Source organism: Ambystoma mexicanum, chromosome 9, assembly GCF_040938575.1.
Source record: "Ambystoma mexicanum isolate Mex_15411 chromosome 9, UKY_AmexF1_1, whole genome shotgun sequence".
NCBI lineage: Eukaryota > Metazoa > Chordata > Amphibia > Caudata > Ambystomatidae > Ambystoma > Ambystoma mexicanum.
Genome location: NC_090931.1, coordinates 554,070,360 through 554,095,882, shown reverse-complemented (window position 1 = coordinate 554,095,882; position 25,523 = coordinate 554,070,360). Strand labels below are relative to the sequence as shown.

At 45.3% G+C, this 25,523-nt stretch overlaps 1 protein-coding gene across 1 annotated transcript in view; it reads left to right on the top strand.

The window, feature by feature from the left end:
- Positions 1–25,523, top strand: part of SMG8 (SMG8 nonsense mediated mRNA decay factor) — a 195,712-nt gene that overhangs the window by 75,672 nt on the left and 94,517 nt on the right. The window contains exon 2 of the mRNA XM_069615148.1: positions 473–618. Coding sequence (XP_069471249.1) covers positions 473–618 — 146 coding nt within the window. The remainder of the gene's footprint in view (positions 1–472; positions 619–25,523) is intronic.

Below are 25,523 nucleotides of genomic sequence, written 5' to 3'. Positions count from 1 at the left end.
TCCTGCAGCCACCTGCTTTTGAATTGTCTGGTTGCCTCTTTCCTCACCACCTTTCTCTATGAAAGGGGTGGGGATGAGGAAGCATGTGGGGCTTATGGGAGCTGTGTCTGGCTAGTTTGCTTCAGTTCCTTGTGCCCTAATCCCTGCTTGATTGGGCCCTTGTGCCTTGCACTAAATCATCTGTTAGCAAGATGAGATGACTGTACCAGTGTGTGGACAACAGAGTTAATGGGCGTGCAAGTGACCAGTACTAAGAAAAGTGTGGTATTATTTACTGAAATGTTCTTTCCCACCTACCCCCATAGAGAACAAGTTTATAAACGCCCATAATGCATCGTATTGTAAATGTTGCTTCTACAATTCCCTGCTTAGCAACCAAATTTACAAATTTCTTATGTACTTTTTTTAATGATGGAATTAATAGCATGCTCAGGGAAATGATAAATCATGTATGTGTCCTGTCTATTTTTAGGGGAGAAAACTGAACCTGAGAAAAATCCCCCAATACTTTATCACAACAGCCGGGCTCGTTCAACTGGCAGCTGCAATTGTGGACGGAAACAAGCACCTCGTGACGACCCCTTTGACATCCGAGCAGCTAATTATGAATTCTATCAGGTAGTAGAGGGGATTGGTATTTTTTTTAAGCACATTTTACCTTTGGTGTTTACAAAACAATGACTGACATAGTGTATATAAAGCTAACAGATGAAGGGAATGCAGTATCTCAAGAGGACCTGGACTGACCGATTTAACATTGTAATAGTCCGCTTTCTGATAATGACTATGTAAAGCGGACTGCAATTTAACACTGCAGAAGGAGTAAATGGGCCTGTCAATCATTTATTCTGAAGGTTTTACTTCTGTGTCTATTGTGAGTCCTCAGAACTATAAACTACATTTCTTCTATGTTATTTTGGGGAAGATTGTGGCAGTTGGAGGCTATGCAGTCTGCAAAAGCCCCCAGCCCTGATGTGTCTGAGTAGAGCAACCAACTTTATCTTTAGGAAATAAATAGTTACATCCTTTGATGTTAATTCTCTTCCTTCTCCTCTCGCTCTATTACCCGTCCCCCCACTACTCCACTCCACCCAACACTACTAATCAAACATCCTACTTTCACCCAGTACCATTCACTTCACATTCACCCATTACACAAACTTCTACCCATTCGCCAAACAAACATGCACACTTACACTGCAGAACCACTATCACTTCTAAGACAAGACCTCACCTGTTCCATCAGTCTCCTCGGGAATCTGCTGCTCCTCCTTCCATCCTTCTGGTCCTCCACCTGCAACTCCAATGACCTCATCCAGAGAACTAACAAACCCTGTTTCCTGTGTCCTCCCCCGGTCCCCCTTTTGTTGTTGGTAATTTCTTCCTGGCCACTTTGGGCTGCGCTCTTTACCCCAATAACTAAGTGTATGTGCATCGCAAAGGTTTGAAACCGGATCTAAACCCCGCCCCCTGTGGATAACTGTATACTATCCAATCTATCCTACCTAGGTTTTGGGAACCGTTCAAAAAATTGGCCTACCATCTCCTTGTCAGCGTAGGTAAGCAGTTGAATATGAACCTGTTGGGTTTAGTGGGGTTGCTGTAACAGCTGAGTCCTCCAACATTCATTGTCTGCTGCAGTTTTCTCAGACCTGTATGAGGAATGTGCTTTGTTTCGTCATCTCTCCTTCTTGGGGAAAGCTAAGCTGGGCCAGTTCTAAACCACGGGCTTGTGCACAGGCGCTGCCATCTCTTTTGTCGGTCGACTGGTGGTGGTCTGATTCTTGAGAGAATGTGTATTTTCCTTTATTCACTGGCTGGGTGGGCGATGCTGCTTGCTTCTTTAGATGGGGAGTATGTCGCCTCTGGTTGGGGGTTCCTGCAAAGGAAACAATGGTGAGCATTTTGATACAGAAGCATGACTAGAGCGAAAGGTCTGCACATTGATATGCTGGCACTGGGGGTTGGGGGCGTGAGGGGGGCAGGTATTGGGGCTTGTAGTTTCTACAGCTTCAAGGGTAAGGACTGGCTCTTCTCCCACCTTGTTTCTAATATACGTACAGGGGGACTCCTCCCTCTTGACAAGAAAGGGATCTGCGTGGTTGCAGGATCCGGCGACCAGTCCAACTCTCCTTTGGTTTATATAATCTACGTTTTTAGTTTGGGCTATTAGGTGCTGCTTGCGACACCTATAAGCCAAAACTATTGCATTGGAGTACAGATAAAAGGAATAACATATGAGGATGAACAGAGTTTGCATTTGAGTGCAGATCGACACAAAAGCCCAAACTGTTAGCATTGCCAAAGCTTGTCTTAATGTTAGGATGGACTAAGGCCTAACTTGCCCTATGTTAAGGTGGGATTTCCGTACCTCAAGAAAACTAAGGGTAGTTGATGTCAGTAATTTCAACTCAAAAATCTGTCTGTGTTCAAAACCTATACTTGCCCTTGCAACTAAATACATGCAATGTATAGGGATGTCGGCAGCAAAATAAATAGTGTTCAAAACAAAGTTCTGAGCTGCTTCCAGCTCCTGGCTTATACTCTGCTTCCCCAAGTTCAGAACAGTTCCAAAAGGCCTCGGGTTCCCTTCCCCAAGAAAACAGCCGCTCCAGCTTCAAAATTATAATCACTTCAAATCTTGTGGCTTTCAAAACGGCTCCAATTCAACTCCTTAGTCATCCAGGCTTTTCAGTAGTTCATGTGTTGCTCTCCATCTGCCTTTCTCATGCACTTCAGCAACCGTGGCACAATACCAGCTTCTTTTCATTTGCTTTCTTTGGCTGTTTCCAAGTAGGGGGTCACTCGGTGTAGGCGCAGTTGTCGGACCACACAGACCACCGACCACCGATCATAGGTCAGGCAACCGAGAACCCTAGGCACGTAGTTATGCATCTGTATTTTTCAGGTTTCCACCAACATAGGTTTTTCGCTTTCTGAACCTGTTCCTTGGCCAACACTTATTTCAGAGTCTCCTTGGCAGTCTCTTGGCTTTGCCAAATGTATCTCATACAGTTCTATCCGTGGTGTTCACCCTTTTCCATCACCTTGCTTACACTTTTCTTTTCACGTGCTTTCACCACTTGCTTTCGTCTCGTACTGTATTCACATATGCTAAACTTTTTTCCCTGGCCACCCTCAGGTGGCTTGGGAAAGATCATCCCTCTTGAATCCCGACCTTGGGGGGGTGGGTTGGTGGTTATGTGTAAGGGAGGAACACCTGGGTGGAGGGAACTTGGGGAGTGGGGCGAGGATGTCTTTGGGTGAGAAATGGTTTATCGCCCTTTCCCTTGTAAAAAGGAACCCTAAATTCCCCCTGCCTTTCTAGTCTATTTTCAGTCCTTGACCCTTTCTTCTACTCAAAAGGTACCACAATCATTTCACCTTAAGACTGGGAGGAGGAGGAAACAACTGGGAGTTACGCATTGATTCACACCACTTGGTATTGAGACGAGGAAGAGGGCTTTGTAGGAGTTCCATTGTAACAGCCAAGCATGTCCAGCTAACAGGCTTAAACAAGGTCAGGCAATTGAAGTGAAGAATTTACACCTGCAACCCTTTAACGAGTCACGGTGTATAAAATGGGTGACTGCTCAGCAGGTAGGAGAGAGAGGAGAGAGGGGAGAGAGGGGAGAGAGGGGAGGGAGGGGAGGCTCCTCCTCCTCCTCATGTTTGTTTTCAGATGATTCGTCAGAAGGAATGTCTCTTCTCTCTCTCTCCAAGCTAGCTGCAGCAGGCTTTTTATTGGGGAATTTAGGATGGGCTCTTCCGGAGGCCACCCTGCCTGATGCAAATGCTCGGCAGTGGGGACCTCCAGGGAGACCACCCCACAGGCAGAGAAAAGCTTTGCTGAAAAACCCAATTTATGTAGAACGATGTTGGCAGAATCTGGAGGTTTTAACTGGATTCGGTGACGTAGAAAAGTGGTGGTCTTCTTTGTGGAGTACTGCAAGGACCGGCATGCACCGGTGAGACCTTTATCCCGGTAAGGTGTAGAAGAGTAAGGCGATCCAGCATAGAGTAGGGAGCTCGGACAGAAAGACGGAGCGAGGAAGGTTCCAGGCACGTCTGAGGGTTCGGAGCGGAACTGCCTTTGCTGCAAGGAATGACCGCAGGGAAGCGCGGTAAGTGGATTGGACACCCGAGAGGTAAAGTGAAACCAAACGGGAAAGGATACGTTCCGAGGAGCGGAACGTAGGGGAGGAAGACAGGAGAGGAGGGCAAGGAAGGAAAAGAGCACAAGTGTATGCAGAGTAGAACTTGACAGCGTGTAAACCCGAAAGCAATGAGGGTTGCAACGCGCTATCGAAAGCTGCCGACGCACATAAATACATGTCACTAACAGGAAGTGGAAACACTAGAATGCTGCATTCGCTTCTGCCATGAGATAATACGGCTCAACCCTTCCTCCATTGATTCCACAACTTCCATGGTCGGCGGATCATGACAGAGGGAGAGAAGGGAGAGGGAAAGAAGGGAGAGGGAGGGGGGTAGCGGGGAGGGAGAGGTAGAGGGGAGGGTCAGGGAGGGGGGAGGGAGAGTGAGAGGGATTGCAGAACCGGAGCAGGCGGCAGAGGAACCGGCTGGAAGGGGGAAGCTGTGCTAAGCAGTAATACGAGCGAGAAGCTGGGGCCAAAGGTGGCTGTGAGGTGGTCGAGAAGCCTGCTGTCCTCCCTGCCGGGTGTCCAGGAGTTGTGAGGCACCAAAGCCTTCCGTGCTGCTGAGAGAGTGAGATGTGCTCTCAGTAACTTCCGTTGAGGGAATGCGAAGCTACACGCTGTGATATTCCAGGGCGGCGAGTGCTGCTTGCTGGCCTTTTCCATGAGGAAAAGGCAAAGCAGAAAGAAGCGAGAAGCAGAACCGAGATGCCTGGAGGAGCAAACGCAGACCAGTGAGTGTAAAGAAGGGAACACTCAAACCGGGGCGCTCCCTGGGCTGGAAACGAGCATATCTGAATGCTGAACGAACTGAAAACGTATAATTGCTTTGAGTTCCAACCAAGTAATTTTGAATACCGAACAAGATGCAAAGTGTTATACTATTGAAAGATATGATGAGCATATGTGAATACAGTACGAAACTAAAGCAAGTGAACACTTATGAAAGCAAGTTATGTTATGTTATTTGGCATTTATATAGCACTCTTTATATCATTGGTATGACCTCAAAGCGCTAGTGGGTTGAACGCCCGCGGGGGACCACAGTCCAGGTCAGGCGGGAGTAAGGTGTCATAGGCTTGCGTGCACAGATTATGTGCGTAGCTGGTGAGTTCCACAGAGTTTGGGCCAAGGTTCAGAAGGCGGATCCTATGATCCTGACAGAATTGAAGGTTGGAATCACTAGAAAGAGGGCAGTGCTTGATCTTAGGGTGCGTGATGGGAGGTAGGGTTTTATCTTCTCTTGTAGGTACGTTGGGCAAGTCTTGTGCACTGCTCTCTGGGTAATGCATAGGGTCTTGAAGGTGGCCCTTTGTCCGACAGGGAGCCAGTGGAGGGTGCAGAGAGTGGGGGAGATGTGGTCTTTGTGTCCAAGAGCGAGGAGTTTGCCGGCAGTGTTTTGTGATGTTTGGAGTTTAAGTTGGTATGCTGGGGTATTCTGGTGCTCCCAGGTATAAGGAGTTGGCATAGTCCAGGCTCGACATAACAATAGACATAGCAGCAGCGAGTCTGTTGGGGTATGTGAGGTAAGGAAAAATGCAAACAATGTGTCATAAGCCGGTTATCGCTAACCAGTGCCCCCTTTAGTGCACTCCTAAGGGGTAAAAAAAAACAATTTTTTTTACTCTAAATATAACTGAATTCAGAAGAAAAATTCAAAAGAACAATTAAATTAAGAATAAAATGGTGAGTAGAACTTCTCATTAATAGAAATCCTTGTGTGGTTGGTCCCCATACTGCAGGGAGAGTCCAAGCATTGAATTCTAATATTCAAAACAGAATAATCCAACAGAAGTATTGTTAAGGCACAACAAATTGTTCTCATCAACCAAAGTAAGAAAACAGTGATGTTGCATTCACATGTACACTGTTGCATTTCGGAAAATAGTTGGTACACAAATTAAACTGTATGGGGTATAACTACCCTAATACGCTCCAATGGTGGTAAACAAGGTTTGCCGACGCGTTTCGGATTATGAGAAAATCCTTCTTCAGGGCTTCAGCGCATTCAACAATCTAGGCTTTGTGCAGCTTGTTACAGCGATGTGTCTATAAAATAATATAAAACAATACATATCAGTGTGTAATTCTAAAAGTAGTACTAACGGGTAAGTATCAGTAAATGTGCTAATAAGTGTACAACTGACATCCTTGCCATTTCCTAGTGATTCCATGGCCCACACTTGCCCTGCAAAATACCGAAAACGGCAGTATTAGAGGTAAAGTTATTCTTAAGGACTCGAACAATAAAATGAAAATGTTTGCAAATAGTATTAAAGGAAAATGAGCTAAGTAATCTGTAAGGCACTTACCCGACTGCATTCTCATGCATTTCAGCAACCATTGCACACAGGGCATAAATGTTTTAAAAAAAATGATTAGCAGAGTTTGCTAATAATTTTTTTCTTGATTAGCAAACAACCCCATTTGATTAGCAATGTTGTACTAATGTTTGTAATGCCACGAGAAGATATTTGTACCCAAGATATAAAATGAGCAACAATACAGCCGTTTTGTGTTCCTGCTGAAGTAAGACATTAGTGAGATAAGTCAGGCTTTGCAAATTCTTTAAAATTCCACTAGACCTGCAGGTTGAGTAACTTATTTTGCCCACTCGACTGAAGAGACATGCACTAGACACATGGCAACGGATGGCAACACATTTAAATTCACTTTCTGTAAAACAGTGCATGTCACCACAAACCCACTTTAGTTTGGCACACTGCTGCCACCCAGAGGCCAGCCATACACAGTTACGCTTTTTTTGACATTTACTGCAAACAAAGTAAAGTTTATTTAAATGTTTCCAACATTCCTTGCAAATGGTACTGGCCCTTCTGAAAATCTACTTGAGTGGGCGCAAAATACTTTACGAGCCATGGTTGAGTGTCTGTTAAAAAGGTTAGCTACATGAATGGACACAAATAAATAGATTTGATAAAAGGCTCAGAAAAAAGTTTGGCCAGCTCTCTACTGCAGGTGCAAATAATAATGCAATCATAATCATAGAACAAAGTGAGCTCTGGAGGCCAACTACAGTGTACAGTTTTGCAGTGGGTCTGTAGATCTACAGACTGGATGAAACTATTGATCGATCGCTACTTTAAGTAAATCTCAAGTTAGCTTTGTGTATTCATTATGTAAAAGACTAAGCAGTGTGGATGGCGTAACTGGGCAAACTAGGCAGAATATTGTAGTTTGCGGCCATCTCACTTTCAGGGTAGCGGGTATAAAGCAATATGGTAAAATAGAATGTCAAGGAGTATGGGATCAGCTCATGGGTTGAGCACCAGTTGCAAGTGGTACATAACCAGTAGGCCACAGAACTAGGTTTGCCCTCAAAGCATTTGGCTGCGTGGTCATGTACATTTTCAAAAGTGTCCACTCTTCATATGATGCATCTTCGCCACCAAAATGAAATCTAGTTGACACTGATATTTAGATACACTTAACTATAAAGCATGGAGACTATGCAGTGTTTTACAGTAGCAATACTGTAATTATGCATTATGTAACCCATTACATTTTTAGAAAAGGAATTGAAAGCATTTTAAAAAAAATAAAAACTAACACATACTGGTCTTTAGCAGACAGGATACAGTTAGCTTAATAACCGTATTATCCCGATTATTTCTTGTTTGCAAATATTTGGAGAAAAAAAAATGTGCGTAGCACTCCCACATAGGCCTTTTGGCACATGAGTGAAGGGAATGATTACTGCTGCACTCTCTCCGTTAGCCCCTTTGAACTTGCAGCCAGAGAATCACGGGTGGAGAGAGCTCTGAAGGCAAGAGCGGAATGCTGGGTGAGCTGGGCTTTCATTGAGCAGGGTAACTTAAAATAGCTAGCTATGCTACACAAGTGCCAATTTAATTAGCAAAGCTACAGAATTGCATAGCAAATTGCTCCGCGACACTGCTTATTTTATGCTTTGGCACAATACCAGCTTCTTCACATTTGCTTCCCTTGGCTCTTTCCAAGTAGGGGGTCACTCGATCTAAGCACAGTAGTCCGATCACACGGTCCAGCCATCACAGCTCACACAACCGAGAACTCTAGGCACTTTGTTATGCTTTCGTATTCTTCAGGTTTTCACCAACATAGGTTTTTCTCTCTCTGAACCTGTGTCCTTGGCCAACACTTATTTCAGAGTCTCCTTGTGGTAGTCTTTTGGCTTTGCCACAACATCTATCTCGTACAATTCTATCCATGGTGTTTACCCTTTTCCACCACCATGCTTATGCTACAGACCCCCTGGATACGACGGGCATTTTGCCAACAATCTCTGTGACTCAATAGCTACCATTCAGGTAAATCACCCATCTCTTACACTCCTGGGAGATTACATTATCTGGTGTGATATGCGCAACAACCCCATGACCCATCCTCTGTACGACAGTCTTGATGCACTCAACCTCTACCGACATACAACTGTTCCAACTCACTCAGGTGGGCACACCCTTGATGCAATTTTCAGCTCCTATGACCTTGTCTCTATATCCAGTCCCAAACCGATTATCTGGACAGACCACTTGCCATCCCTTTCTCTATCCACACATCAGCCTCTCCTCCTACAGTTCCCCCTGCCCCCACTTTCAATCACAAATACCAGCTTCTTTTCATTTGGAACAAAGTCAAGGTATTCCCCGACCTAGCTGAAGCCGTGCTACTCTGTCCCCCAGCAACGCTGTCCTGTGGTAGACTGGTAATCCTTTAACTCCTACCTTAAAGAATCACCAATTCCTCTCACCCCCTCGTACCCCGCAAACTCACGCAAAGGACCGTCCCCCAAATGGTTCACGCCCCACTTGAGGACATTCAAAAATCAAAATAACTCTTGAACGCAAATGGCGAGCATCTAGAACTGATCTCAGCAGATCAATGTTCGCCCTCCACCAACGCATTTACAAATCCGAGATCCAAAAAGACAAAAAAGCTTATTACAATGAACAAATTCTGAACTGTGGCGGCAGCAGCAAAGAACTCCACAAGATCATCTCTGAATTTGTGAAACCTACTCGCACCTTTGCCCAATCCACTCCCACACAATCACTCTGCAACTCCCTCTCGCTACATTTCTATAACACTGCACTTGACAGGATGGAAACCCTTAACACCACATTTTCCTCCCACACCCCCTGCCCTACAGCTACCACTCCTGATCCTATTGCCCGACGCCCAATTTACAAACCTTAGACTCTTTCAAACCCATCTCCAGAGATGAGTTCCTTGACCTACTGTCAGGCAGCAGACCTTCTGGGTCACCCTTCGACCCCCGGCCGCCTCTCTGCTGAAATAAATATTCTCCTATGCCTGCACAAGAGAACATGCAAGAGCCATACTAAAAGACTCCCTCACCTGTGGCACCTTTCCAGAAGCCTTTAGCGCATGTCAAACCGCTTCTAAAAATAAAAAAAGAGACCTCCCTCGACCCCCTTGACCCCAAGAATGACAGGCCGATCTCCAACACCAGATTTCTTGCAAAACTTATTGACCGGACTGCAGACTCCCAGCTCAACTGCTTAGTAGAATCCAACAAACTCCTCGACCCCGCACAATCAGGCTTCAGACCTCGACATGGAACAAGAACCACTCTGATCTCGATCTGGGATGATCTCAAGGTTGCAGCAGTCTCTTGAGGGTTGCGCAGAGCAGATTCTCTTCCTTCTCACTACAGCCTTTGACACCGTTAACCATTCAATCCTCCTTGACGGCCTCCACTCCCTAGAAATCAGTGGCACGGCACTCAAATGGATTGCCACCTTCCTCAGCAACAGGAAACAAATCACCTTCCTATCCCCTTTTGTCTCAACTGCTTGCCCTGTGAACACTGGAGTACCCCAAGGCGCCTGCCTCTCTGCTCTCCTTTTCAACCTTATCTGACCGCTATCAGGAACCATCCGCGCGCGCAACCTCTCCTGTAACAAACACACAGACGATACCCAAATTATCCTAAGACTTCCCAAGACAAGCAACAACCCGCATCCCAACCTTGAAGCTGGTCTCAGCGATATTGACTGATGGATGACATAACACCCCCTTCCCCCTTATGAACCTTGATAAAAACCAAAATCATTGTGTGCAGCAATACTGCCCTTATCCCACAACCTCTCCCATGGCACCCTTCCATTGGCCCCGCCCCCCCCCCCCCACCATGCCTTCAAACATAGTCAAAAAACCTCAGCTGCACTATGGACTCGGGCCTAACCCTCTCCCGTCAGATCAATGATGTTTCAAAATCCTGTCACTACCACCTCAAACTCCTTGGATGCATTTTTCATGCATCCAAGGACAAACGGAAGTTTAAGGGCACGCAACCATGCCAGAATTGCAACAATATCTTGCAGGGGAACAGCATACCACATCCTCACTTGGGCAAACCCTTATTACTACGCCACTCGGTCACGTGTGACTCTTCCAACGTGGTGTATGCATTGAAATCCCTGTGTGGCCTATACTAAGTAGGGATCACTACAAGAAAAGCTAAAACGTGCTGGACTGAGCAGAAGTCCAATATTCGGACAGGCAACTTGAAATCAGCAGTAGCAATGAACTTCATTGAAAATAGACACACGATAGCCCATCTGAAATGCATTATTCTTGAGCAGGTCAAACAAAGTCCTAGGGGTGGGGACCTACACAGAAAACTCCTACAGAGGGAAGTGATGTGGATAGATTTGCTAGACTATACACCCAAGGGGCATGAATACAGAAATGGATTTAATGTGTTTTGTTTAACTGACTGTCAACTTGTATTGTATATTCTGTTGATATACTATTTTTTTGACACTACACAACGGTCAAGCCGTTATTGATGGTGCAGGGAGGCACCCGAAGTAGAGTGTCATTCAGGATAACACCCCTACAATGGGAGGGCATGCCCTCAACACCTGAATTATGATTTTCCAATGTTAGTCATGTCTCTAGCACAGACACTGACCTTGTTGCCACTGTCCTAGGGACTCGTACACAACTACTGAAACGGGATTATGGGTGTTTGGGGCACCCAACCATATTTTCTCCGGTCTCTATGCTTCTCACCCCTCCTCCCCTTCACTCTTAATCTTCTCGGGCATTATAATATTCTACACATAAGAGGTTAGGGGTTCTTGGGGCACCCGACCGGATTTTATTCCGTGAGAGTTGCTCCTCCACCTTCCTCACTATGCCACTGGCGTTAGGGTATGGTTAGTTCCATCATTTCCGCCACTATTTCTTGATTGTTCCCCCCAGCACCTACCACTAGCCGTCACACCATTGCTATGTTCTTCCACGCCCCGATGGGCGCACTTTATCACTAGTTCTTCAGAAGACCAGGAGTACCCTTCCTACCAGGCCACAGGCAGGATTCTCTTTTCTTGATACTCCATAGGACTCCCCTTAGATTTATGACAGCACCGGCACCCGTGTGGACTGGTAGTGAGGACTGTGTTGCCTAGGAGACGCACCACTCACCCGCCCACACCAAGATGGCTGCCGCCACGCGCATGCGTCCCTGACCACACATTTTCCTGCCGAGGGTCCGATCGGGACCCTAATCTATATTGAGCACTCATACTACACAGTAGGTAAGGCAACAGTATGCTGGTACTACATGACATTGGTCATGTCCCTCTTACTTGCTAGTTCTTGTTGAGCTTGTATTGTCAGGCGTGATTGACCGTGTTGTTTGTTTTAATGTCGGGTGAGTTCGGGTCTAATACACACTCGGACTATCTTTTTAGCCCAGTCCCCTCCGGCGAATATGGACTCCTTTATGGGTTTATTCCCGTTTTGCAACTCAGGATTGCTTTTTACACATGCACCAATGCGGCGTTTCCGCGTGTGTGTGGTAATACGTGCAGCATATTAGTCAGCGTGTTTAAGACGAAGATTTTAATTTGCCTTGCAAGAATTTATTAGACCTTCTCATGCATGTTTGCACTCGTATGCATTAGACAGTTCCCTTACTGCCCTGCAGTTTTTGACAAATGCACAATTGTCTACTTCGGGGGCTCTCCTCCTTTTGGGTGCGCAGGCCACCGCTTAGTCTCCTTACATACTGGTTATCTTTCACAGCTCCGAGCTTCTCTGAAGTTGCAGACCATTCTCCCGCCCTTCCGACCTCCAGTCAGTCCACACTGACTATCCTTAGTTTTCTTGTGGTAGGGAAATCTCCCCTTCGTCTAGGGCAAGTTAGGCCTTAATCCATCCTAACATTAAGACCAGCATTGGCAATGGTAACAGTTTGCGCTTTTGTGTCTATCTGTACTATAACGCAATTGTTTCGGCTTATAGGTGTCGCAAGTGGCACCTAATAGCCCAAACTAAAAATGTAGATTTTATATTTATCAAAGGAAAGTTGGACTGGCTACCAGATCCTGCAATCACACAGATCCCTTTTATGAGGGCACCCAGGCTGAGATGACAGGGGTCTCTGCTAAAAGAAAGGCCTATTTCCCAATGCTATATTTGTTTTTAGACACCGGAATAGGAGCGAACAAGAAAGAAGGGCCGCATGGATGAGCAGAGGAGAGAAAAGGTACAAACTTGGGGTTAGAATCGAAGAGGGCAGCGAGGGAACATCTGGCAAAGGGTGCTTAGACCAGTGGTGGCTTTAAAGAAGCCACTGCTGTGCTTTACAGGAAGGGGCAGTATAGCAAAAAGGAATGAAAAATGCAATGAAGGAGCAGGAATAGGAGCAAATGAGGGTGGCATGGATGAGTGGAGGCGAGAAGAGGTACTAACTTAGGGATAGAATCGGGAAAGGCATTTGCTAGGTACAGCTGTAGGGCTATTAACTGAACATTGATGGTAGCCGGTGCATGGTGCGAGTACCTGGGTCTCTAATAGTAATTCCTGGCAAATGCTTAACACTTATACACAACATAGAACTGTTGGCTTTGCCAATGTTTGTTGTTAACAGGACTTCAGTGAAGGACACTCCGAGTGCTGTAAGGAACTCATGGTGGCAACAGGAAAGACCGACGGACACAAGCGATCACAGTGTGCTTATAAATCTAGTGGCTGATCATTTCACTTGCAGTGCCTGCAAACATTGCAAATTCTCAAAGCCTGCCATCGTTTGTAAAACTGGTGTCAAAACGGGACAAAATCCATTTTTAATTGATGAGCATCTTTGAGGTATTGTTGCATTAGGCTGACAATCAAATTTAAAGTTCTTATTTCTCAGACATCCCATCCAGGTCCAACTCGCTGACATCAAACCTAACAGTGTCTGCTGTTCTTCCCGTCTCGCACGGTAGATTGCACACCAAGGAGGTCACCCTCACAACCGCGACTCTGTGTCTTAATAAGGCAAGAAAAGTTTAAAACGAACAGTCGCTCTATTGGCACAGCAGAGCCAAATGCAATCACAGGAGCACATGGACACAGGAACTGCAGTACTCCACCCTTGGACTATAAAATAACCTAGATTGACCAGTCACCTGCTCCCCAAAAAGAAAATGTAGATTAGGTGCAGGGGGCTCTAAACAGAGATTCATCCACAAGAAAACAGTGTGTGTGTAAACTATACCAGGCTTGGGAAGAGAGCACAGCTAAGGAAACATGTGGCTGGCACCCCAGAAACAGAGTAAAAACTAGTTTTGTAGTAGGCTACCAAGAACCAAGCAAAACCACAGAGCATTTTAATTTGCAAAGATTGACTTCAAAACTGAAGATGCATAAAAATGACCCTTCGCCATGCATTTCATTAGTGGTGTGCAAAAAGGGGTGCGACTAGGAACACAATCGAAAGGGCTGCTATCTAATTGCTTAATGCAATATTTTGAAACTAGAACTTTTGCAGCTCCGCAGACCCAAACCTCAACATAGTAACACACCTTCAAACTACGCCATCATAATCTTGCTGCATGCTGACATCCTGGCTATATTTCCAGGATGTACTCGACAGGTCCAATGCGCCAGCTTGTTACTCGACTGTTTCATTGCATACCCAGTTGACAGATTATATGCCCCCAAGGCACGTTGTCACACTGACCCGTGCAATGCCCTCCTGCGTTAATGTCATTGCATTTCTGAGGAGTGCAATGCACTCCGCAGGCCAATCAATCCATGTGATAAAGCATTAGACGTGAGAAACCCCAGGCAATAGACCATACTTGAACTTTAAACTCTGACGGAGAAGGATACAAATGCAGACTGGGCGGAAATGCAGGGGCTGATATAGAACAGGCAGGCTGAGCTGCAATTCTGTAGCTATTTTCATTTCTAAAACATCTACCAACACTGCCTTGTCCTGCGCTCTGCGGGGTACGTAAATGAATGGAAAATTAAGCAATAAATGCATTGACGGGTAATTTTCAAAAATGTCTTTGATCCCTTGCAGCCATCTAATGTGACATGTTTGAATAGCCTTAAAGAGCAGCGTTGATTTGTGTGTGCACTCGGAGCTCACTGTGTGGTCATCAAGGGAGTTGTTTCCGGCTCTAGGTGAGAGATGTGCAAACCTACTCCTTGGTTAGAATTGCACGCGCCCGCTCTGCTTGCTGCCCGAATCCCGCCTGTTGATGCTGTATTCTCCGAATTAAGTACAAGTTATCCCCCCAGAAATGCGCTGGTTGTACGGGAAGCTGCCTCAGATCACAGAAACATCTAGTTTAGAGAATGTGTGCGGACCAGGTGCAGGGCTTGGCAGTCTTTGGTGCAGAACTGCCAGCCATTGCCAAGATATTTACTAAGAGCGATGTCTCCTATGCAAACAAACTATTCTAATAATAAAACGAACATTTGGGGCATTCTGATGTCCCAAATTAGTTGATGCTAAAAACATGGTGAACGTGATTTTATACAAAAAATAAAATCACACCATTAATTCAAGGTAAAAAAAAGCATACTGAATAACATATACAAGTGAATAATATCAACTATTATAAGCATTGCTAATTACTTTAGCAGTTTAAAAAAATATTACGCACATGAGTTGCATGGTATCTTTCCCATTCAAAGATGGCCGCTAGTTTTCGCCTCGTTTCCAGAGAGCTTCCTTGGAGGCAGACATCCACGATGGCTTCCTCTATGGAATATTTTTAAAAAACTCAGGTTCTGAGATGGGCAGGAATGGGTGGGATTAGCCACAGGGATTACATTGGATAGGGGAAGGGAATGGGAGGGATTAGAACTGTGTATCCCTCCTCAAATGTCATCTCCATTGGAAAAGCATTAAAGACCCTCATTCAAAGCCCATATTTGAAGCTCTTAGGTTTATAAAACATTTTTTGGCTTTAAAGGTAGCGCTTTCAGCGCCACCTAATAGCCCAAACTAATAAATAAAACCTTTTATTTAGAAAATGGAATCTGTTGCCTGTGTCTTGCTTTGATGCCTTCACGTGTTCCTGCGTTAAATTAATGTTACAGCCGGATTACAAGTGGTGGTATGGCAATGTTAGTCCCCATTTATAGGACTCCATGGGGATTTCAGCAGGATTACCTTTGGCCGTAATTTTGCCCATTTTGGCAGTAAGGCAGTAGAATTACTTCCAGCATTTTTCTGTAGGTTTTTTTCTCTGCCTCACCACCAAAGTTGTATTATGGCAGTACGGTGATGCAGGAGTTAACACTGGATTACCACTATTTTCCCCCACACCGCCATACTTGTAATGAGGCCCAATGTGTCATATGTAATGTACAAAATGTTAATGTTTACATCTCCTGCGTAACTTAGATATATGACTTTGCGTCATTTATATAGCACAACTAATTAACCAAATCATATCTGGGCGCAGCTGGAATCTAAATCCACTCGGGCAACAATGTGGAAAAAAGCACCTCTACCAGATTACAGGCCTTAGAATTTAGACTCCTACATTAGCACCATCCCCTGCGGTAACTTAAACAGATGGGTCTTTAGAACTTTACTTAAAGAACAGAGAGTGTTTGTAAAACCCAAATTACCAAAGGAAGCTTGTTCCATAATTTTGGGCCATAAATTGTAAAGCTACGATCACCCCTAAATATAGTTTCAGGGGGCGGTGGATTTGCAACAACAATTTATTGCAAGTCCGCAACTGTCGGGATGGTTGGTACAGAATTATTTTGTCTGAAAGATAGCTAGGAGCCAACATGTTTACACATTTGAACACCAGACAGAGAATTTTAAAACCAATACGATCCTTCACTGTAAACCAACGCAAAGATCGGCACAAGCTTGAGATCGTGGAGGATTTTGCAACTATAAAAACGAGTAACTACCGCTTTTTGCAGACTCTGGATTTGTGCAAAAGGGAGGGTAGCTCAGTTTAAGAACGCTGTACGGCAAACATGCCCCAGATGCGGGGAAAAAACGCGGGGATGACTTGCCTGTTTTGGGCATGTCCAGAAATCCGTAAATTCTGGGGAGAAGTAGCCAATCGATTAAATGAGAAAGAGATTAAGTTAAACATTGAATCAGTGTGGGCATGCATGGTAGGGGGGTTTCCCAGACCGCACAAACTTAAACATGTAAGCAAGCTTAAGGACTTGGCATACATACTTGCTAAGCGCAGAATTTCCATGGGTTGGAAAGAATGTAACAGACCAAAGGTGCAATTACGGTTGAGTGACCTCCAGAAATGGACTGAAGCCGAAGCGGCTGGAAGGGGAGGGGAGGAGGAAGCAGAAACCCTGACGGCCTGGAAACACCTAGTGGCCATGTTGTATACGACCACACAAGACTGCTTAAGCGATCAGGAAATTTCTGAGACTATGGAAGGGGAGGTTCCCGTTGAGGGTAGGAAATAGAACGCAACGTGGAGTAGACTCGAGTTGGGGGGAGGGTACAAGGGTAAGCGGTAGATAATTAATGACATGTACATGATGCTGAAGTATTATGAAAAATACTGCTGTTTTTGTTGAATGTTGATTGTTTAAAAACCAAGAACTGTTTTTTTTAAACTGTTCACTGCAAGCTGTTTTGCTGCACTTGCTGATTTGGAGAAAAGTGTATCATTGGTAGGCTTCAGATCTTTCAGCAATGACAGCACCGCCTCTTCCTTAACTAAAGAGAAAAAAAAAGGCTCCACAACCAGAGGAGCACATATTATTTCTGGTTCCTCCAAAGTAGTCTTCAGAGCCCATCCCATTAAGAGAGGATTGTTTAGTCTTTTCCTGGATCAACTCATTCTTTCTATGAAGGAATGAGTTGAAAGCATTTGCCTATCTCGTAGAAGCTTCCATACCTGAGAATACGCATTTAGTTTTTGCAAATTTTACAATAGTTAGAGTTATCTTGGTTGATTTATAGAAACCTTGATTTTCATAATCAAGAACTCCGATTTAGCTTTAAAAATGGCTTTCTTATATTCCACTTGCGCCACTTTCACTTTCCCTGCGTGATTAAGGGTTCTATCTTTCCTCCACTTTTTTGTTCTGTTGCTCTAAGATGTTGACGCTGGGGAAGATGTTCCTGTGTAAACCAGGGTTTAGAGATTCTTTTTAGGTTTTCCCTGTTTAAGGGGGTTACTCTGTTGCAAATATTTCCTATAATCTCTGCCCCTTTATTATTGAAGACTTCCCAAAGCCATGAGGAATTGATTGATTCTAATTCATTTTTTAACTCACAGCCAGAAATATCAAACCTATCTTTAGGTATCGAACAATGGTGGAATTATCTATCCCCAAAAACTCATTCCCTGTCTGATCGAATGTTAACATTCTTGCTGCTTGGTCAGTCCAGGATACGGGCAAAGAGCCCTTCAGTTGTATACTCTCTCCTCTACATAGCAGTACATCAAGGCAATGACCCTGTTTATGAGAGAAAGATACTGGTAATTGTTCCAAATCATGATTAGTTGAAACATCCCAGAATTCCATAGCATCAGACTTGGAGACCTCATCCAAGCAGATATTGAAATCACCACAACATAATAGTTCCATGTGTACTCCCTATGTCTATTAGGAACTGCTCTAAATGTTCTAAAAAAGCTTTTGCTGGACCTGGGTGTCGGTGGCCAAAAACAATTTTGATAGCATTGGTTTGAGAACATCATATGCTAGCATGTCCCATCTGATTGGAAGCATCCCATGCCAACATTTCTAAATGGGACATTTTCATTGAAGATGTTAGCATTACTGCCACCCTGCCCCCTCTTTTATTGGTCCTATTAATGAACTGAATGGCGTATTCCTGTGGAACAAACCAATGAAACAGAGCCTAAGATGATTCGTTATACCATTGTCAGTAATACTGTTTCCTTCCTACTTCTATCTTTCGGCGCCTGGATGCCTGCGGGCTCTGGCGCGTTATAAGCGCAATTAACATAACATAATAAACATACAATCCAGCTCATGCTCTTCAATAAAATCATGAGTTCTATGCATGTGGCTAACTGCAGAACTAACGTTTTGTAATGCCGCCTTGAATATGCCCTCTGTTAATTTTAATGCTTCCAAATTGTTTCTACCCTTGTGTTTTTCTATCCCCAAATCCCTAATTTTATTCAGGGTCTGGAGTGTAAGGTGGACTTTATCCACATTAAGGTCCTGCAACCCGGGGCCAGTAATCTGAGGTAGTTTCATCGCTCCACTCAATACCCTATCTAGCATTAGGCAAAAGGGTCTTGGGTAAGCGCACATATACACAAAAATGTGAGGACACAGGTATAACACACTGTATTTTGTACCTCAGTGGTAACTCCTGCTTATTGGTTGATGCCGGATACACAGGAGCTGTTTTTAACTGGTCGTCTAATCTTTAATTTGATCACTTCATAATATTTGAAGATTTAGCCATTTTATTTTTTATTAAGGTTTATTGGGTCATGGACATTAGGCATACAGCATATATAAATATAACATTTCTGACGAATTCAGTTAATTCGTCAATCAACCCACCCCCGCCCCTGAACCCACTAAGGGGGAGCCACCACATTTTGGACTAGGCCGGTGAGATTGCTACGCAATACCCTCCCTAGGGGACAGGGCAGTCGGGATCCCCCTGGGGTTGACCTCCCCCACCCCCTGCTTGGGGACCAGGAATGCCCAACTAAGGATACCACCCCACCTTCTCTCACGACAAAATTCCCTATGTTTGTTGGTTAAATGGGAGTTGAACAGCGAAATCGCATACAGGGCCCCTTTAAAGAGGAAGGCTTGGTTTCTGAGCTGGATTTGTTTCTGTCTCTTTCTGCAAACCAGGATCAATGGAGTCTGCCCTTCCATTCCCGATAGGGACTCTAGTACAGCGGAACGACAAGCCAAATGGAGAGAATCTGCCGGAGAGCAGGAAGCGCATTCGCGCAAGACAGCACAACAAAGAGGGCCACTCACAAGGTGCTGGCAGGAGGAGCCCCACGGCAGCCTGTGGAGCGATGTCTCTCCAGAGAAGCTGAGGCTGCCGACTAGCAGGGACCACGGGAGAACCAGTGAGAATCCACCAAAACAAGCCTTGTTTGTGGCATTCTCTGCCGAGGCTGAGAAAGGGAAGATGTACTACAGGACAGCAGACTGCAGGATTCAAAGCAAAGACCAGTGCGCCGACGCATGGGGACCATAGTGACCTCCTCCGTCTCGGAGCGGCGCTGCTGTCACACAGGGACGTGGCAGTATCTAAGGAGCAGTTTTAGGGTGGTGAGGCCATACATAAGCCCACACTGGGTTAACAAACCAAATATCCCAGAAGGAGGGAATGGGGGTGTAGAACAAAGGACCGACGAACCAGGGCTGAGCAGGCTTGTAGCCCACACAGGGCTAACTAATCGAATACCACAGAAGTGGGTGGAAAAAGCAACAGACGAACCAGGGTTGAGGAGGCCTGAAGCCCACACACGGCCAACAAACCGAATACCCCTTGAATGAGTGAAAGAAGCAACTAACCACATTGGGCTAAGCAAGCCCGAAACCCACACAGGGCTAACAATCGGACTACCCCAGAAAGGGATGAAACACGTGATCGACCAAACTGGGATGTGCTTGTGCGAAGCCCACATGGGGCTAATAATCCCACTACCCCAGGAGGGGATAAGCCACCAACCAAGCAAACCAGACTTGCAGCCCATACAGGGCTCAAGTCGAATAACCCAGGAGGAGCAAAGAAGGAACTTTGTTTTTGCAGGACACATCAATCTCCACCCATAGGGAGATTACATCCCAGGAGAACAGGTAAATTACACATTGTACAGACCACCTGGCGAGGACATGGTTTTGACCTAGAGGAGAACCCGAGACATTTATTTTGTTTGGGACTGTTCTACGCAGCCTAGAAGCTGGTAGAAACCGTAAGAACTCTTTTGTGTGGGGGTCAGAAAACCAGCCACCACTGAGTTAATGAAGGGGGGAGTAATACTATCCTAATCTAAAGCTTTGAACCTCTTTTGTCTTCCTTTTTTTTTTTTTGGTTAGCAAAGGTTTGGACAGAGGACTGGATTTATTTGGGTGACATTCTGACGAGTTCCCACATTTGTTGTTTTACCAGTATAGGGAATCCACCAGAGGAGGTTTCATTCAATTTGTTAAGAGAACACTGTTCAAATATGTCATCTTCGAAGTGTCCTATGCCTGACACCACACATTACATTTATACTCCACAAATATCTTTTATAATGTGAATACGTTTATTATCTGCAGGGCCCCAGATAAGATGTTGAAGTGGGAGTAATGTTTTGAAGGTAGGACTAAAATTCTCTTTAGGGAGTAAAAAAGTAATTTCCATTTCCAAAGGGGGTTTTTATGGGGTGATGAAAAATATATTTTACATTTTAAAACCAATAACTTTGTCCCAAGTATTTCAAGGGCATTAAAAATGCATTTTTTTCCTTAGTAATTTTCTTCAAACTAGGCAGTATTGTATTGTGTGAGGGTTTTTTATTGAGCACATACATTCACCCAAAGCGATCTTGGTGCTGTAGAGTTATCGCAAAACCAGCTGAAATAGAGTCCATTCCGTCAGAAATTACAGCGGAAAGGTGGGCATCATGAGGCATAGGTGCTTAATACGCATATTGAGAGGAACTAAATGGGTTGGTTTAAAGCCTCTTCCTGAAGAGCAGCAGGTTTGTTTCTTTCCGGATTGTTAGTGGTAGCACATGCCATAACTTACCTAACTTACTGAGCAGGTGTGTCCTTCCCACTTATCTTTTGGGAAATGTGGGATAGGAACAAATCTTTCATTTCCAGATCTGAGAGTCCGCCTCAGGGCTTACCCACGTAAAGAGCAACAATCTTTGGATAACATAGTCTCACAAGACCTAGTGGACCCATTGGCTCAATACTTTAATCCATTAAAGCAGAACAGATTGCTGCAAATCCACCTCCCTCAAATAGTTCCCTAAACGCTAGTAACAGCCTGGACAACAACTCCTTGTTGTACAAGGATTTGAAGCTATTGAATTCTTATGCCCTTTTGTCACTGCTTGTCATAGCCAACCCCAACGGACCCCAAGGAGGGAATGAGACCAAGACCAAGTGCGGGTAAAAGTAAAAGGTTTTTATCTAGTCAAATAGGGCATGCAAAAGGACTCTCCAAGCTCCGAGAGTGCTCTGTCTGACAATAGCAAAGACAGTCTTATTTATTACAAAACTTTGTCATGAGTTCCTACACACTATAGGGGGCACATAGTCTTGGGGATTGGGTGGCGTCAGCTAACTATAGGAGCAGTAGTGATGAGCAGCTCCATGATTGGTGGACATCAGCGTGGTGCCAACGTGGGGCAGATGGGTCAGCTGGGCTCGTCGGGGTGGGCCTGCCAGGCCAGGCGTGGTCAGTGTCGTTGATAGTATGGTTGCCCTAACATTCTGCCCTTGTGGCCACACACGCAAACATTCATCCGTTTAGACGATTCCAGTTGTCCTATAAATCCTGCAATATGTTACTCGAAGGCATAATAGGATACTGGAGAAACATATGCAATGTGAAGCTTTACCAATACATCGGGGCACTGTTACTTCTGACCTGTTTGACCGGGTGTCATAAACTTGGGTGTCTGGTCTAAGGGCATGAGGTGAACTACCCTGTCATTCTGGTTTTGTTAGATGTAGTGAAGAATTACTTTATGATATGTTAGTACAGGATTGCATATCTGCCCTCTGAGGCCCATTAACTTGGGGGGAGCCGGAGTACTACTGGATCAGTGAAGGTGCACCTTTGGCCCCTTGAGGCGGTGGGGTTTTAGGACCAGGTTGTAAATACTTAATTCAGCCGACCATGGCGGCCTCGGATATGGGGGAGGTGAATACTTGAAGCGGGTCCAACTGAATGAACCTTCGCGGGAGGAGGGGGAGATGGCCTTGTGTGTGTGTGTGTGTGTGAGAGCAATTCTCTATTCCTGGGCTGTACACTATGCAGAGTGAGGAGACGGTTAAGAAAGTTAGTAATATTAGAGTGGTTACACATTTCTAATGTCTATATATTCATGTACTATTTCCTATATGACTATGAAAGTGTGGCAGCGTTTCGTACATCACTGAACATTGGAACACTACATTTTAGCAATCGCATACGGTAGCAGTTGGATAACATGAGGTAGCATTAGGTTTGGTGGTGTACTCCGAAGCATAACAGCAACACGTTCAAAGGTGGTAGTACATTTACATTCTTGTTCATGCATTGAACGTGTCCCACTGCACGACACACACATTCTTGGCAATGCTTTTTCCGTCTTCCTTTGTACTTAGCAGCATTCGCTACTTAGCACTAGGTGGGCTGTATCAAGCCCTTTCATTGGGTCTTCTAGGCACATATCATCTTACATGGGGTGAGGTCATTCTTACTTTACCAAAACTTATGAATTTTATCCTTTTCCCCAACACGGGTGTTTATAATTAACATAGCAACTCTATGAATCGATAGGCATTGGTGCGTGGTTGACACTCCATTTGGGGAACATCGACAGGGTTTCATACGAGGCAGACATTAACACCATATATCTTAAATGTTAGGTGTTAGAAGCTGGGTCGGGGCCTGTTCAGTTGAGATGGTGTTTGTCATTTTCCAGGCTTTATCCTCGAGTCCGGTCACTTCGGGGACAGTGATGTACTGCAGAAGGTAAATGATAGTGTTTGTTCTGATACTTGTTCGTGTCTGGTTGCTTGTGAGAACGGGCCTTCAGCGGATCTACCATGGAGTGGAGGCGCTGGGGGAGGGCATGGCTCCCTGTGCACAGTGAGTGGGGGCCAAGCTGCAGCATTCACAGGCAGGCTGTCTTGTTGGGGTTTAGGTCGCTATTATCTAAAATGGAGTCCTGATGCTTCCAAAATGGAGTCCATTGTGTGTTACAGTACAACACGATTGGCCCTCTGTGTCGATCAGCAGTCACCCCGCCACCTGGGCCCTGGTAACAGAGGGCCCCCTGACGAGCCACGAACCTTACGTGGGTGGGATATGTCGGGGAGGGGGGTCTTATAAACCTGTCCTCCCATACATTTCCCCCTTTCGTTACTTAAGTAACGAATACTGTAACTCGCCCAACCTCTCACGCTCTTTTTCATTTGCGAAAGCCTCATCCCATGCTGGTGTACCTTTTATTGGCGTCCAGGCTCTACACACTCCCCGAAGGCTCTCCCCCCTCATAGCATATTCATCTGGTGTGCAGGTCATATATATACATCCGCTATCTCCTTCCAAGTCCACCCATACCTCTGTATACCACTCGCGTTCTTGGGGCTCTTTTATTGTGGTGTGATATAACCGATCTACTATGTCCCCATCGTAGTATAATGGCACCATTCTATACTTTGGCTCAGGGTCCTCACCTTTTTGTACGTGGACTTCTTGCATGATCTGTACCAGATCTCTAGTGTTGCCCATTGTCACCATCATTGCGCCACTAGGCACTGCATTTGCGCAACACCGAAGACCCAGCTGGCACACGCAAAAAATCAAAAGTAAAAATACCACAACAGGCTTCAGCCGTCCAAGCCATGATGGTACCCAGGAGAAGAGGTTGTCGAACCAGGTGCTGGTGTCTGCTCCACCTTCGTTTTTCATTCGTTCCCCCAGGTTGTGCACTGCTGCGATAACATGTGACAGTGTACCATTATCTGCGTCATCAGAAGGTACGAATGTGCAACATGCGCTCCAGATTTTTCGGCAAACACCGCCGTCCATCGCCGTTATCAGGTCTAGGACATACCTGTTCTGCATGGTCATTAACCGCAGGGCTCTTAGCCCCACCATGATCACGTGAAACCCTTCTTCAGTGTCGTTAGCTTGCTGGATCAGCTCCCAATGTGTGATTTGGAGCCATTTTGCATTTGCCCGCGCCTGGATGCTTGGAACGAGTGAGGCAAAGAACGTTTCTGCAGAACTGAACAGTCGATACTTGTCTGGAATCTGTGGCAATAATTCTGAGGAGGCTTTGGATATGTAGTTGGATGATCTTCGCCGCCTTGATAACACCTCTTGCACATTTCCGGAGGATGGGTCATACAGTTGTGGCTCTTCTATTGGCGGGGTGTTTTGTTCACGGGAGGCATCTGACACTCCTTTTCCCCCAGCAATATGACTCTCCGGAATCACCATCAATGCTGAGTGTAGTGTTGCCAACGAACACGTGCCCCTCCAGGACTGTGGGAGGTACACGTATGCCTGTTTGCCGCAGACCCAGTAAGTGTCCATAAGTGCTGCTGTTCCTTTCTTCATGTCTGGGATAGTGGGAGTCCGATTACAGTTCTTGTTCACACCCATTGGGTTTTTCCCTTCCCCATGGAAGCACAGATCATAGGATATTTCTTTTTGCAGTTTGAAGGGCTTTTCTATGGCGGTCACCCAGGTCAGTTTCGTGATGTGCTCTTTCCAAACTGGCGTGCATGTTTTTTCGATCCACTGTAATTTTTCCGCCGTCAGCCCTCGCAGTGCCTCAGCTTTGCACGATATTTCTTCATCTTTCCATTTGTTGTCTAAAAACAATGTCCCTTTAATCACGAAAAAAGGTTCTTTCAAGCATATCACTCCTTTCACCCTCGAGTAACAGGTTTTCTCATTTTTCAGCATTTCAAAAGATACTTCGTGTGCCTGAAAGGTGTTCTTAATTCTGCGCAAGGTGAGATGGAGACATTGGGCATCTGCAAGGGGCAATTCTTTTGGCAACAGAGCTTTAGGTGTGACCGAGGCGTAGGGGATCAGGGAACAGACATGACAACTCTCGTTGGTTGTCTGTTTTTCAGTGGAACTCATGTCTGCATACCATTTGTTTGACTGGTGCGGATGTCTAGGGTCTTCTATTGTGTCTAGACCCAGGCCAGAGTATTCATCATATTTTCGCCTCCCCACCTCCCTTCCTCCTCCTCCTCCTGCTTCTAAGGTAGCTCTTTGCTTCTCGGGCTATGTGTGATATTGGCCCCCCTTTCCCAGAACCCCCTTTTTCCCAGTTAATAATATAGAGACAGAAACTTCTGTCATTTCTTCATTCTCTTTCCTCCTATAGGTGGTCTAGTTTCTGCTGTTGGGGTAAC